Source organism: Phycomyces blakesleeanus (assembly GCF_001638985.1).
Source record: "Phycomyces blakesleeanus NRRL 1555(-) unplaced genomic scaffold PHYBLscaffold_10, whole genome shotgun sequence".
NCBI lineage: Eukaryota > Fungi > Mucoromycota > Mucoromycetes > Mucorales > Phycomycetaceae > Phycomyces > Phycomyces blakesleeanus.
The window spans coordinates 318,641-334,378 of NW_017265143.1; the positions used below are offsets into that span (position 1 = coordinate 318,641).

Below are 15,738 nucleotides of genomic sequence, written 5' to 3' on the forward strand. Positions count from 1 at the left end.
TATATATTATGTATCTATATAAAAAGATTTATTTAGTTTCTTATTTTAAGTTCCAAAAAAAGAAAGAAAAAAAGTGACTATGCAATTTTGTTTTTTTAATTTTTTAAGCTATATTTAATTAATAGACTACTGTGTGTAAGTAAGTAAGAGTGAGTGAGTGAGTGAGTGAGTGAGTGAGTGAGTGAGTGAGTATGTAATTTTTATATGTATATATATGTATATATGTATATAAATTATATTATATTATATAAATTATCCAAGATATATTTACTCATTCTTTCACTTTGTTCTTCTTATTATTATTTTAGTATAATCGACAATCCATGTTACGATCAAAGTCTTTTGTTAAACGTACTCGCAAGGGTAATGTTGTAAAGGTCGTCAAAGAACATTACCTTCGTGACGACATTAGCTGTTCTTCGGCTGCCTGTTCCGAATGTGAACAAACGCAACCAGTATTATCTCCTGAACCACGTTCAACAAGCACGATCAAAGCACATTACCTCATTCCAGATACCAATGTGTTTATGAACCAAGTAAATATCCTCTAATTAATCTATTACTATTTTTTTTAAAAAAATAAATAAAAATAAAAAGAACGATATACAAATTACAAATATGTATCTATTTATTTATTCGTGTGTGTATTATGTGTGTTTGTATATGATAGCTTGACATTATGGAGCATCCATCGATCAAGAATGTCGTTGTCCTCCAGACTGTCAAAGAAGAACTCCGTCACCTTAGTTTGCCAGTCTACAACCGAGTTACTAGTATCTTGGCTGATAAAAACAAGCGTTTTTACATGTTTGCAAATGAACATCACCGGTACAGCTTCTTCTTTCTTTTATATATAAATATATAGATATGTAATTAATCAATTAACCTTCTAGATGTATATAAATATATAATCTTTACTCACATTAATCATTAGTGATACCTATGTCGAAAAACTTAAGGATGAGTCACCAAACGATAGAAATGACAGAGGTAAATATATCATTATAATCATATGTGTCCAAGGATTTTTTTTCTTCTTCTTATATAATCAATTGTTTCAAATATTGATATTTTACATAATCTAATAATAAATCAATTTCCTTGCCTGCTTTTCTATTATACTTTATCTTATATTATTCTATCTTTCCTTTTTGATCATTAAAAGCTATCCGTGTTTCTACAAAGTGGTACTCTGATCACTTGAAAAGATGTGCTCCAGGCCACCCCATCGAAGCAGTCATGCTTAGTGATGACCGTGCTAATCGTGAAAAGGCTGCTGCTACTGGAATCAAGGCTATCTCTGGTAAGGAAAATAACAGTACTTTTATTTATTTTAAAAGTTATTTACTAATCTTTCTTTTATTTTTGACATTTCTATCTATATATTATAGTAAGAGATTATGTCAAGACTTTACAGGATGTACCTGAACTGTTGGATATGTTGTCTACATCCAATGAGTCTGCCAAAGATAAGGACGACAAGATTGTCTATGATGAGGTTTGTACAAAACCACCTTTTCTTTTTATCAATTAATTGATTGGATAGTCAGTTAGTCATTTAGTTAGTTAATTGGTTAATTGGTTGGTTATTTTCTCTAGTATTACATATATATATATATACGTATGTTTGTGTGGAACTAAATTCTCTCTATCTGTATATATATATATATTTTAGCACTTGTCAAGCCCACAAATTACCAATGGTATCAAAAAGGGAACCTTTATTCAAGGAAACCTAAATATCAGTCAACACAATATTCTTGAAGTAAGCAAATATATTAATATATATGTATATCTTTTTTTTATAAAAAAAAACAAACAAATTAATGATATTAATTATATTCTATTACTCCTCTTACTACAAAACACCGTAATATAGGCTACAATTATGGGTAATATCGAAGGCGAAACCCGTACAATTTATATCATCGGACGTAAGAACATGAACCGCAGTATCCAAGGTGATATTGTGGCTGTCCAATTGCTGCCAAAGAGTGAATGGAAAAAACACGCATCGGTTGTTGTGGAAGACGAAGAAGACGAAGAAAAGATGCAGGGAGAAGAAGATGTGGAGGCGATTAAAAAGAAAGACGCAATGGATGTAGACAGCGAAGGTGAAGGTGAACCGACAGCAAAGGTTGTTGGTTTGATTAGAAAGAAGTGGAGACCTTATTGTGGATATATCGTCAAGAAATCTGTTCACACCAAGCCTGGCTCAAATTCTGCAGAAACTGTCGTGTTCCGGCCAATTGATCGCCGGATACCTACAATCAGAATTCGTACTTCTCAAGCACACACGCTGTTGGGTAACCGTATTGTGGTCTCTATTGATTCTTGGGCTGCAAACAACATGCAAGTATATAACAATAATATTATATTATATTATATTATATTTATTAATGCATATCATATTTTTATATAGGTATCCAACTGGTCACTTTGTAAAGACATTGGGATCATCCGGAGATAGAGAGACAGAAACTGAGGTTTTGTTATTGGAACACGACGTACCTTATCTTGAGTTCTCCAAGCGTGTACTCGAGGATCTTCCTGACGAGGGTGAAGACTGGGTTGTGACTGAAAAGCATGTTCGCGACGAAAACAGACGTGATCTTCGTGATCTGAATATTTGCAGTATTGATCCCCCAGGTAAATATATATGTGTGGATTATATTTGAAATACAATCAAGATATTTTATCTTGCGATTTACTTGATCATATACTTACTTTATAACTCTATAGGATGTACTGATATTGATGATGCTCTTCATGTTCGAGAACTCCCCAACGGAAACTATGAAGTTGGTGTCCGTAAGTAAACTAGAATAACAGTGATAGTCAATTAACTTGATTAACTATAATTAATTAATGAAAAACATTTATATATACACACTCATACAAAATTTGTTATCATTAGATATTGCTGATGTTACATATTTTGTAAAGAATGGACAGGCAATGGATGATGAAGCTGCTTCGCGTGGTACCAGTGTGTACCTTGTAGACAAACGTATTGACATGCTTCCCGGACTTTTGGGAACAAGTAAGTTTTATTGTTGGCATTGCCGTTACTGCTGCTATTGTTGTTTGAATGTAATTAATTATTATATTCTACAACACTATTAAATATAACATAACATAACATAACATAACATAAAAATACTCATACTCTACTATTTATTTCTATTTTATTATTTGAACAATAGATCTCTGTTCATTGAGATCCAATGTTGAACGTTTAGCATTTTCTTGTATTTGGGTAAGTTTTTTTTTAAATTAGTACACAAGACAAAAAAAATAATACGACAATATACATAGGTACATGTGTATATTCATATAAATACTGACACTAATGAATACTTGTAGGAAGTGAATGAAAACGCAGATATTATCAATGTAGATTTCACAAAGAGTATCATTCGATCCAAACACTCTTTCACTTACGAAGAAGCTCAGAACCGTATTGATGACGAGTAAGACATACCCTTTATTATTATTATTATTATTATTATTATTATTCTCCCTCTCTCTATCTCTCTCTTTATTGCTCTTTATCCCTTGTCCTTTCACCCCCTCCCTCTCCTTCTCTCCCCTCCACACCATTACCAAAACAAAGGCATCTTTACGCTCCACCAAAACACCTGCTCAACTGTAATTTGTTATTTGCTATCACACAATCCACATATTAACATTATCATTTTTCTTAGTCGTATGCAGGATGATATTACAAAGGGAATTCGTGTTATGAACTCAATGGCAAAAAAGCTGCGTCAGAAGCGCCTGGACCGCGGTGCCTTGACACTCTCGAGCCCTGAAGTCCGATTCAATCTTGAGAATGATTCTCAGGATCCTGTAGATGTAGAAATGAAGGAACTCAAGGAGACTAATGCACTTGTGGAGGAATTCATGTTGTTGGCCAATATCTCGGTTGCCGAGAAGATCTACTCAAAGTTCCCCAGTTCTGCCTTGCTGCGTAAGCACGCTGCCCCTCCAATCAGCAACTTTGACACCCTTCGCAAAGCTCTTTCTGAAGTCGGTGTCACTCTCGAAGTCGACAGTTCGAAGTCACTTGCTGATTCTCTTGACAAGGCAGTAGTAAGTTGAGTCGATCTTTTTTTTTATTCTTTATTTTGTATGTACATTATGTGTACAACATTTGCTATAATGATCATTATTACTATTTGACTCAACTATAAAACAAACACTTTTGGTTTTGGTTTTTTAGTTACCTGAAGATCCTTACTTTAACAAACTAGTACGCATCATGACGACACGTTGCATGATGCAAGCACAATACTTTTGTTCAGGAACAGAGTCAGAAGCTGACTTTAGACATTATGGTCTGGCATCACCTATTTACACTCATTTTACATCTCCTATTCGTCGTTACTCTGGTATGTTTGTATTTCAGTAAAGTGTAATAATATAGTGTAGTGTAGTGTAGTGTAGTGTAGTGTAGTGTAGTGTAGTGTAGTGTAGTGTAGTGTAGTGTAGTGTAGTATAGTGTACAATTATACTATCTATGGTTGTAGAATGAAGCCTTGATTTTCTATATATATAATCTCTCTTTGCTTGAAATTAAACATGTAACCCTTGATTTTGATATTAGATGTGGTCGTACATCGTTTGTTGCAAGCATGCATTGATTCCGATGCTGTCTATGGACAAGAACTTATTGACAAGGCCAAAATGAAGGATCTATGTGATGGTAATGTAATTTTTTTCTTTTTAAAAAAAAGAAAGAAAGCAAATACTTGCATACATGCATGTATACATACATATACACACAATAATACTAATAATATTGTATGCTTGTAGGTCTCAATCATCGACATCGCATGGCACAACAGGCTGGTCGTAGCTCAGTCGAACTTTACACAAACATGTTCTTTAGAAACAAGATTCAGGTTGAAGAAGGTCGTGTAGTACGTGTCTTGAAGAATGGATTTATTGTACTTGTACCAAAGTAAGTTTTCTCTTTCTCTCTTTCTTTTCTTTGTTAAACTAACACCTATGTTTTCTTTTTCTCTTTACAAAATTAAAAAGGTATGGTATTGAAGGTATTGTATATACTACAAAGGTATCCGGTGGATCTTCTCCATTCGTTTATAATGAGGAGAACAACAGCTTGGATGCTCCTGGCGACGTGGTTATCAAGATGTTTGGTACTGTCAAGGTCGAGATTTCTATTGAAGGTGATGAAAATGGCATGAGACAAAAGATGAACATGAAGTTGATCGAACCCTACGTCGAGGGTGTGAGTGCACTTCCCACCACAGCTGCACAAAAGAGAGCTATTGAAAGTGACAGGGCAGCAAAGAAGGCAAAAGCAAACTAAATTATTAAAGACTAAAAAAAAATTATATATAAATAAATAAATAAATAAATTTTACATACATATAGATAGAAATATAATTGGATCTGTATAATACTTGTATATACAATAATCATAATAATAATAATATTATTATTATGAATGCACATGTTTTGTCTTAACATCACTATACATAAATTCAAGCCCTTTATTTCCATGTTCTACCAATCATTCAATGTATACATACATTACATATATTACATTACATAAATATACGTATAGATATATAGATATTTATTTATTGATTTATTTATTTATATAAAAAAGAAGTGCATGCAAATCTTGATAATTATCATAATTATTATAAATATTATAGATGTTATTATGTAAATAAACAGATAAATAAATAAATATATATATAAATAAATAAAGGGAATTACAAGGTGATAATTATCTCAAGAATAATCTCCAAGGCTTTATATATATATAATTAATTAATTAATTAAATTAAATTAAATTAAATAAAATGAAATGAAAGATAGGAAAAAAATAGCATAAAAAATGATAAATAAAATAATAATAATAATAATAATAATAATAATGATGTTTCAAAGTGAATATATAAATAAGAATGAAAAATAGGAAATAAATTTGAAATTTGAATCATGAAAAAATGAAAGGGAAAAGAAGTACTAATAAATAAATATATAAATATATATAATACGTATGTATGTATGTATGTATGTATGTATGTATGTAATTTTTTGTGTATGTAATTTCGTTTGTGTGTGTGTTTTGGCATATAAAGAAGAATATAAATATAATCTTTTTTTTTAGAAAAAAATTGAAAAGTATGAAGTGTTCATAAATGACTTGAAATCAGAAATGGGGTTTGAAGAAAGAGGTGAGAATAAGACGAACAATAAAAAGAAGAGGAGAGAAGAAGAGAAGCGTAAAGATAGTAATTGAGTATCGTTTACTACTGTCGTTTTCTGGTAATTATGTGTCTGTGTCTGTGTTTATGTCTGTGCCTGAGTATGAGTCTGTGCCTGAGTATTTGTGTGCGATTGTATGCGATTTTGTGTATGTGCTTGAGTATGTGCTTGAGTGTATTATGTGAATGTGAATGTGAATGTATATATATATATATATATATTTATATATATTGTTTTCAAGTATTATTATTATTTTTCAAGAAAAAAATAAATATCGGAATTTTATATTAGATCAAGGCCGCACCAAGCAAAGCATTTGTCACAGAAGAGCTTGAAGACAACGAAGATGATGATTGTGGGGTTGCTGAACCATTAACAAAGCAGCAAGAAGATGAAGGTAAAGGTGATGATGATGACGATGCGGATGATATTAATGGCTTTTCATAGAACCCAAGAGAGATCGGTGATCCTGTGTTTGAAGAAATTGTAGAGGCAGAGCAAGACTGCGAAAGATGAGGAGTCAGATTATGCTGGATCGTGGATGGGTAATCGAGAGAAAGGTCTTGTTGGATCTGATAGAAATCAATTGGCATTGTCATTGGCGTGTGGTCAGGGAGAGGAGAACACATTGCGTCAAATGATAGGTCGCGCTTCATTCCTGGGGTACTTTCGCCAGTGCTGCTTCCACTGCTTCCACTGCAGCTAATACCGTCTTCTACCATATTCATCGACCCTGAACATTGGTTGTAAAAATGATGCATATCTGGCTCAGAGAATCTTCGCTCTTTACACTATACAATAGAATCAAAATTTAGAGTTTAGAGTTTAGAGTTTAGAGTTTATAATTTAAAATTTATATTTATATTTATAATTTAAAATTTAGAGGAAGAATTATACATACCAAGCTAATAGCACTGTTTGTAGATGGCCATGTAGCATTGAAATCAAGTAAATAGCTAGAGGTGGGCAACAAAGACATTTGAGGAGCTGGGCACGATTTGCGACGGAGAAATGCATCATGGCTTGCACTCAAACTCTGATGAAAAGGTCTTTGCTGCTGCTGCTGTTGTTGTTGTTGTTGCTGGTACTGCAATGAAATGTCATTCATTGCTCCCGTAAGAGGATGAATTGGCATCGAAAGCCAACAATTGTCATTCTGGAGCTGCTGGTTCTGCGATTGAATTCCACAGTTGGATTGGTGAAGTGCTGAGGAATCGAAGCATGAAGAAACATTATTGGCTGTATTTGTGGCGGTTGTGTTGGTTGTGTTGGGTGTACTGGTTGTGCTGGTAGTGGTAGTGGCGGCGGTTGGTAAACTGACTGTAGAGTTTGAAGCACCGATTGATGAACTGGCGGCGGCGGCACTGACAGCGGCAGCGGCAGCAACGGCAGCGGCGGCGGCGGCAACACATCGGACATCTGGGTTGCCTTGAGAGTGCCAGGGAACAGTCGACCAATCAAATGCTCGATGGCTTACAAGAGAATCATCAAGCGAATGAGTTTGCTTCTGATGACAGATTGATGGAGGCAAGTAACTTGTGAATGCCGATTTTCCCTCACAGCCGAGTTGGTGGGGCTGAACATTTGCAAAGAACTGAGAGAACAAGACCGAGTGGTCCATTTCACTGTGGTGGTCAGAGTGGCTCAGAGGACTGTGCATATTAGGACTGTCTCCTCCAATACTGCCGTCGAGGCTATGACTGTGGTGGCTATGGTGGTGGTGGTGGTGATGGCTACCGTAGAGGCCGTCATCTTGAGGATCCATTCCAGAAGACGAGGATGATGAAGAGGACGACTTGCGACGTTGCAATTTTGCCTTTGCTCTACGGTTCTGGAACCAGATCTGGACACCACGCGGAGTCATGTCTAATTTTTGGGCCAAGATGCGACGGACGGTTGCATTAGGCTTTGGGTTTTCGGCAAAGGATTTCTCGAGGACCTTGAGTTGGGCTCTGGATGTACGACGACGATGCTTGATCTCGAATGGATTGTAGAATGTGGGTCGGAAGTCGCCGTGGGGGAATTGATGAAAGGCCTCGAGAAGGTAATTTGGATCGAGATCTGCACAGCTGGGTGAGGTATAGAAGATTGGATTGGGATCATTGAGGTCCGATGTGATATTGAATGATTGCTCAAATGAGTGCATTGGATCTGTTGTCATACTGAAAGAGAAAGATGCGAAATGAAAAGAAGTAGATAATGTAAAGTAGTGTGTTGTGGATGTAATAGATGTTTGTTTAAATGACTATATATTGGAATCTATCTCTAATGATATAGAGTAAGGTATAGATAGATAGGTAGATAAGTAAAAAGAGAGAGAGAGAGAGAGAGAGATGTAGTAGGAGAGAGCAAGAGTAAGAGTAAGAGAGAAAGAGTTGGTGTTTTGAGTTGGATTTCAAACTTTGGTTTAGTTTATATAGCATCGAAAGGAACATATATATATATATATATAATCTAAAGGGCTATAGATCTTATATATAATATATATATATAATTCAATGACAGAGTCAACCTGAGGAAATGAGAAATAAAGAAAACTAAAGGGGAGGACGAGGGAAAATTCCAATGGTCAAAGGGGTTAGTAAAGAAGGGTTTTCTTTTTTTTTTTTTTTTTTTTTTTTTACAAGGATTTTTTTTTTACTCATCATTATCATTATAATAGTCGTCTTTACCGTTGCTGTTGCTTTCGTTGTCGTACCTGTTGTTGTTGATATTTTGCCCATGTATTTTTTTTCTTGTCTTTGACTTATTTGGCTTGTGAATATAAAGATCAAGACAAGTGTGGAATGCTCTTTATTTTATTTTATTTTTAAATGTTTTAAAAGACTAGAAGAAAGATATATCTTGTGTTGTATTGTATTCTGATATTTTGAAACAAATTTTCTTATGTATATTTATGAATTGAATTGAATTGAATTGAATTAACTATTCTTATTTTAAAATCATAAAAATCATACTAGATCCGTGCATTGTTATTATTACTATTACTATTATTTGATTTATTATCATGTCTGCAAAGGGGAGCTGGGATTGTACACGAGCAAAACAGCGGGTAGGAAAGAGGGAAAGGAAACCCTTTTGGAGAAATATAGGGGAAGTATATCCATAGATTTCTTCTCTTTTTTGTCTTTTTTTTTGTTACAAGTAAAGATAGACAAATAATTATGTGTGGAATAGAATACGGGATAGGACTAAGCGGGTCGGTCGAAACATCAAGCCCGTACAGGAGACCTTTTTCTTTTCTTTTCTTTTCTTCATATGTATTTTGGTAGCAGTATTTCTACTGTGTATTAAATTATTGCAATGTGTAGAGATACACCTGTGGTAATTTATTGGAGAGCATAAATCAAACCACACACCCATATTTATTTATATATTATCAATACGATATTTTAAATTGGAAATTATTATTTCCTATGTTTCTGTCGTGGTTTTTTTTATTGCTGTTGTTGCTGGATCAAGAAAGCTCATTAAACATCAACTCAATCTATAGAGACAATGACAACGATGCAAAGAGGTAAACAGGGGCAATATTTTATGTACATACATATATATAAAAGAAACTAGAGTATGTATATGTATATGTATGCGTAAAGAGCTACAGACATATATAGACACAATAAGACAGATACATATACATGCAAATAGTCAGTATGTTATACATACATACATACGTACATACATACATACATACATACATACATACATACGTACATACGTACATACGTACATACGTACACACATAAAGAGATAGAGAAGGTAAGGAAAGAAGAAGAGAGGGAAACAGGCACAGTCCTTTTCCCTGTTTTTTTTCCTTTCTTTTTCTTTCTTGTTTCCCTTTGGCATGCATCTTATGCGCGCCAGTTGACGATCGAACAAAAAGAAACTCTTTAACCTTGTTTTCATGGATGGTTTCAACCGAGTCAAAATAATAACAATAACAATAGCAACAACAACAACAACAACAACAACAACAACAACAACAACAGCAATAAAGAAATATCGATTTCAATAGCAACAATCAAGAGCTTTGGGTTCTTTATTTCTTTATTGTTTTATAAAAGGAAAAAAAGTGAAAATATTTGGTAAAATGTCAAGAAACTAATTTAGACTTGTTGTACTTCTTTGTGAAACGAAAAGGACATCCCTCAAGTCTTGTAATAGTAATAAAAATAGTCGTGCTAGTAATATTAGTTGCTATAGTAACGGTATACTTTATATTATATTATATTTTTTATTAGTTTACTATGTTTGTACACGAGAAGCCCGCTCAAAATGGATATATCAAGAGGTCTCTCTCATCAAAGGAGGAAGCGGAGAGAAAGTAAGGGGGGGTATATAGAGAGGGAAAGTGCAGGGTTGAAAAGTAAAGAATCATTTATATATATATGTATCTTTTTTTTACAGATAGCAGATTATTATTATAATCCTATACATACAAACACGCACACCCACACCCACACATCTTGTCGGCGATCACATCTTGCCTATTATCTCTTTCCTTTCCTTTTTTTTCTTTTTTTTTTCATCTCCCTGTGGCCCTTGCTTTTTATTTATTTATTTCAATTGCTTCAACTTTCAATTGCTCCTACAGACGCACGAGCACAACCCGCTTACCTTTTCTCTCTATGACGATTGTAGAATTTATTATATTTGGTTTGCAACAGTACGTGTACCTTTCAATTGAGCATTAACCAAAAGCCAAAAAAAAAATCAAAAATCAAAATTCAAAAATCAAAATTCAAAATTCAAAATTCAAAATGCAAAATGCAAAATTCCAAAATGTAACACCCAAAAACCAAAAACCAAAAATCACAAGCCAAATGTCAATAGCCAACAGTACAAAAATACAAGTCCCTTTAGCTAGTTCACTTACTTATCTATGTCTGCTTGATTTGCTTTACTTTTATTATATATATATATATATTGTATATTGTATATTGTATATAAAAAAAAAAAGTTCAATTCAAAGAAATCATAGATAATTTATTTCCCACCTGTCAACCTGAACATATGGCTTCATTCTTCCGATCTCCTTGCTAAAAAAAAGCTTCACTCTTTCCAACCCCCTTTCCTTTCCCCTTCCTTCCTGTCTATCTGTCTACTTACTTACCTACCTACTTGTCTGTATTTCTGCCTGCCTGCCTGCCTGCTTGTCTATTTACCTGCCTGCCTGCCTGCCTTCCTTTAAATCTCTCTCTCTCTTTTTTTTTTTAAAAAAAAAACTCTTTTGTAAAGAATTATTTATACTTTACAATACACATTTTAAATACAACCAAGCACTTGAAATACTAAGTAATAAAAACTTTCTTCTTTTTTTTTATACATCATATTTTTATATTTCATTTCATTTTATTTTTATATTTCGGTAGATAGAAAGATAATAGTGATAATAACTCTCATAAAGAAATATCGATAATAGAAGAAGTATAAAAAGTATAAGAAGAAGAAGGAGAGAGAGAGAAAAGAAATTGTATAGGACAAAGATAGGTTGGTGACATTCTTGACTTTTTGTTCAACCCAACCTGATTTCTCTCGCCACAATAAAAAATAAAGTAAAAAAGGACATAAAAGGCATCTTGGCATGGTAGACGATCTCTTATTTTAGAGGTCTTTTTCATCAGCATATCCTCTGGCAATACCCGAACGTCCTTCCTGCACACTTCCAGCCTCATCCTGTCCGATATTGGGTTCAAGACCCCTGTAAGATCGATTCTTCAGGTACTCTCCTGCATTTGTGTGATCATTTCGAGTAAACCAAGCGTATTTCAGATTAGTTAGTCATTTTGTCTATCTTTGTTTCTCTTTTATGTCACTATGTTTCTATGTACTTATACATATACATATACATATATATATAATTCCTTTCTTCCTTTCTTTGTACTTTAACACGGCTTCTTCCCCACACACACACACAACAACAACAACAACAACAGCAATAATAATAAAAGCAAATATACAAATATTCTTTATAGTTGTTTTAGAGAATAAAAAGAAAAGGCATTACCTGCTGTACTGTTCAACAACATAGATATACTAGTATCTTTGCTTCGAAGTGTAAGATCAGTCAATTTACTAGTCAATGGTGTATCTAAATCTATAGAATTGTTACGTCGTCTCTTTGTTAATTATCAAAAAGTAATCACAAATAATAACATGAGAGAAAGTACCTTGTTTGTTGGTGTTCTTGTTGAACGGACGAGTCTTGTATTGTCCAGTAATCAACGAAAAGTGTTCTTCTTCATCACTTGAGCCGTCTTCATCTTCCTATTATTATTAATAATAATATTTTTATAATACATTATAAGATTTCAATAGTAATAATAACAGTGGTGAGCAAGTGGATAAAAGTAAATGACATTTTACCTTGTCATATGTAAAGTCATCTGTGCGGAGACTGGGAAGTAACTTTGAAAAATCAGTGATATAATCTCCTGTCCACTCCTTTGACCTGTGCACATCAAATGTTAATAAAATAAAGCAAAGCAAAATAAAAATTTGGCTTACTTTGCCAGTGCAATCTCAAGTTCAAAGGGGGTTACGATTGGGCGGTAAAATTCCTTTGGGACAAGTCAAAGGCATGGTTAGTATAATAACAATAAATGAAAACTGTCTTTCCCTCCTTGCTTCCTTCTGTCTCCCTCCACCCCCTTCCTTCTCCACCTTCTCCTCTTCTTATATAAATAATCATATACTCTTTTGATTTGTTTCACCCTCGGTGTTAGGTGTAAATTTTGGTGTTGGTGTGTAGAATTAATGAAAAAAAAACAGGATCAAGAAAAAAAAATTACCTTTGAATCAATCAAACTATTTTCGGGACAGGCAACCAGCACATAACAATCAACCTCCATAAAATTAGCCATCTTGGCTACATTAAGTTTACCCATCACAAATAGATATGATTTTCTGCCAGAGATCGAAACCAGCTTTTTGATATGTTCGATGATATTCATATAAGAAGCTATTTAACACATATAGGCACAATTTGTTAATACATATATATATATAAAAATTAAAGGCAGAAATACTAACCAACACCAAGAGTACCAACAACGATACCAATAGTATTAGCATCCTTGGCCTTTTGAACCAAGACGTATCTATAATGACAATAATGATAAATAGTATTAGTAATTAATAGTACAGTTGTGTCAAACTGCTCTATTCTATTTCAAGACAAAAGAATACAAAGCAAAAATAAACAATAACCTCTTCATTAGCATCCTGTTCACTTGGACTGTTTCCTTTCTAGCTTCTTTAGTCTTGGGATCATAAGTGTACAACTACAAGAAGTTTAATTTAATTTAATTTAATTTAAATTTATTGTTAGTATTGTAAAGCAAAGCAAAAAAGAAAAGAAAAAGAATCCCCTGATCTTCCCTCCTCTTTTGTCCCCCTTCCACTTCTTCCCAAACCCCTCCTTTTTCTTTCTCTCTCTCTAGCTATCTTTATCTACTCCAACCTTTTATATGTAAATATATATATTAAGGCAAAGCACAACAAAACCAAAACCAGAACCAGAACCAGAACCAGAACCAGAACCAGAACCAGAACCAGAACTTACCTGACATTTGTTGTGAACCATCAAGATATTGGTTAATGTCAAACTCTCGCTTCCGACAAAAAAGATCGAACATGATTCGATGGGCAGATCTTTGGGTAAAGTGTAATATCTTCCTCCCTTGGTCTTCTCAGCACTCAATTCCTCGGTAGTAATCAAGCGTGGTTTGGACGATCCACAGCTACCATCGGCCTCTTTGAGCGTGTCTTCTAAATCAGATTTACAATCACATGTACATCCCTCTTTTTTGTCTTTTCCACCGCAACCCTTGGTCTTGATGATTCCGGTCGATTTATCCTCGAGTTTGGGTTGATGGTCCTCGAGTGTGGACTGAAGTTTTGATTCTTTCTGGATCTTTGTAGGAATGATATTCGTGTAAGACTTTTGCAGCCGAGAGGTCAATTGATCTATACAATAACAGTGATATATACATATACATAAATATTATATAAAAAAATAAATAAGAAGTATATTTATTACATATATAAATTGTTTTATAAAAAAAATATTATATATGTTTTGCATATATAAATAATTTGTATGCTTGCAATAATGATAATGATAGCAAAGAGAGATAAAGAAGTATTATTCTTATTAAAAGGTATGTATGTATGTATTTATTTTATGTGTGTGTGTGTGTGTATATGATTGTGTATATGTGTGTTGACTGTGGGATCTTACCAACATCATAAGAGTATTCCACATCGCACATCACAATAACAGGTGTATTCTTGTCAGGAAATAATGTTTCAAATTCCTTGATACAATGGTCGATATCCACTGATTGTTGACCAAATACATACAGGACAGGTAAATGCGATGTTCTGGTGCAATAATAATACATATGTATATATAAATACATAAAATATATATATATAGAGAGAGAGAGTATGTGTATATATATAAATCAATATCTGTTCTTTTCGCTTTCTTTCTTTCTTTCATTTGTATATATATATATATTGAAGATACACACTCACTCACTCACTCTCACACACACTCACACACTTACACACTTACACACTTACACAACTACATACTTACATGCTTACATGCTTACATACTTCTTCCCTTACACGCTTCTTCACTTACACATGAATGTGTATGTGTGTGTGTGTCCGTATGTATGCGTATGTGTATGTGTATGTGTATGTGTGTGTGTGTGTGTGTGTTTATGCATATATATCAGTGTACGTATGTATCTATGTGGTTTTTTCTTTTAAAAAAATCTATATTCTCCAATTAATACGTATAAACACATGCGAGAGAGTGTGGAGTGCGCATCTTCTTCTGTTTCTTCTATTATTTGGTTTGTTTGGTTGGTTGGTTGGTTGGTTTGGAACGAAATGTCTTTACGGAGAGAGACAGGATCGGCCATAGTGAACAATCAGATCAGCGTTGCAATGCTCAGCTGCGACTTCATCCACACAACAGCTTCCATAAGAAGTATCGGCAAGAATAAAGAAACTCTTGCCTGTCTTTTGTTGAAGGATCGATGATACTGCGGTTGCATCGGCTAGCAATTCATCCGGAAATTGAAGAGCAATTCTCTTGTAGTTTCCATTGACGATTCGATCGACAGTGCGATCTATCTCATAAAGCGTCTCGAGATTATTGTGTTTGACACTTTCTGTTTCAATAGCACGTTCAATGACAGAACTTCCGTCATCAGCAAACGTGGCAGGTCCTTTGGCAGTCGACATTGTAATAAAAACGAAATATATCTATATATATATCTATATCTATATGCGCGTGTGTGTATATATTTTGTGTGTAGAAGGAGAGAAAGGGATAAGGATTTTTTTAGGGGTTTAGTGTAAAGTAAAGTAATGTAAAGATAAAGATAAAGATAAAGAGAGAGAGAGGGGAGTATAAAGGGGTTGGCTATTATTATTAAAATAATAATAATAATAGATGAAAGGGGGACA

General features: G+C 33.8%; 3 protein-coding genes across 3 annotated transcripts; 1 reads left to right on the forward strand and 2 right to left on the reverse strand.

Moving 5' to 3' along the window:
• Positions 1–323: 323 nt before the first annotated feature.
• Positions 324–5,530, forward strand: PHYBLDRAFT_177507 (hypothetical protein; the record flags this gene model as incomplete). Its single annotated transcript, XM_018437897.1, has 17 exons — positions 324–536; positions 671–828; positions 935–990; positions 1,166–1,303; positions 1,392–1,498; positions 1,676–1,765; positions 1,880–2,352; positions 2,423–2,649; positions 2,743–2,811; positions 2,918–3,043; positions 3,207–3,259; positions 3,367–3,473; positions 3,708–4,095; positions 4,226–4,394; positions 4,610–4,708; positions 4,819–4,966; positions 5,047–5,530. The coding sequence occupies 17 exons, from the start codon at positions 324–326 to the stop codon at positions 5,336–5,338; spliced, it is 2,913 nt and encodes a 970-aa protein (XP_018291713.1). The 3' UTR covers positions 5,339–5,530.
• A 2,511-nt stretch (positions 5,531–8,041) lies between these two features.
• PHYBLDRAFT_112151 (Homeodomain-like DNA binding domain-containing transcription factor) lies at positions 8,042–8,395 on the reverse strand (the record flags this gene model as incomplete). Its single annotated transcript, XM_018428264.1, has 1 exon — positions 8,042–8,395. A coding segment is annotated over one exon (354 nt), but the record flags the coding sequence as incomplete, so codon positions are not given.
• Positions 8,396–11,853: 3,458 nt separating this feature from the next.
• PHYBLDRAFT_112226 (hypothetical protein) lies at positions 11,854–15,513 on the reverse strand (the record flags this gene model as incomplete). The annotated part of the gene is made up of 11 exons (XM_018428268.1): positions 11,854–11,978; positions 12,257–12,366; positions 12,446–12,516; positions 12,616–12,700; positions 12,757–12,809; positions 13,041–13,210; positions 13,282–13,349; positions 13,459–13,532; positions 13,814–14,019; positions 14,492–14,634; positions 15,167–15,513. 11 exons carry the CDS (start codon positions 15,511–15,513, stop codon positions 11,854–11,856), a joined length of 1,452 nt encoding a protein of 483 aa, XP_018291715.1.
• Positions 15,514–15,738: the final 225 nt, after the last annotated feature.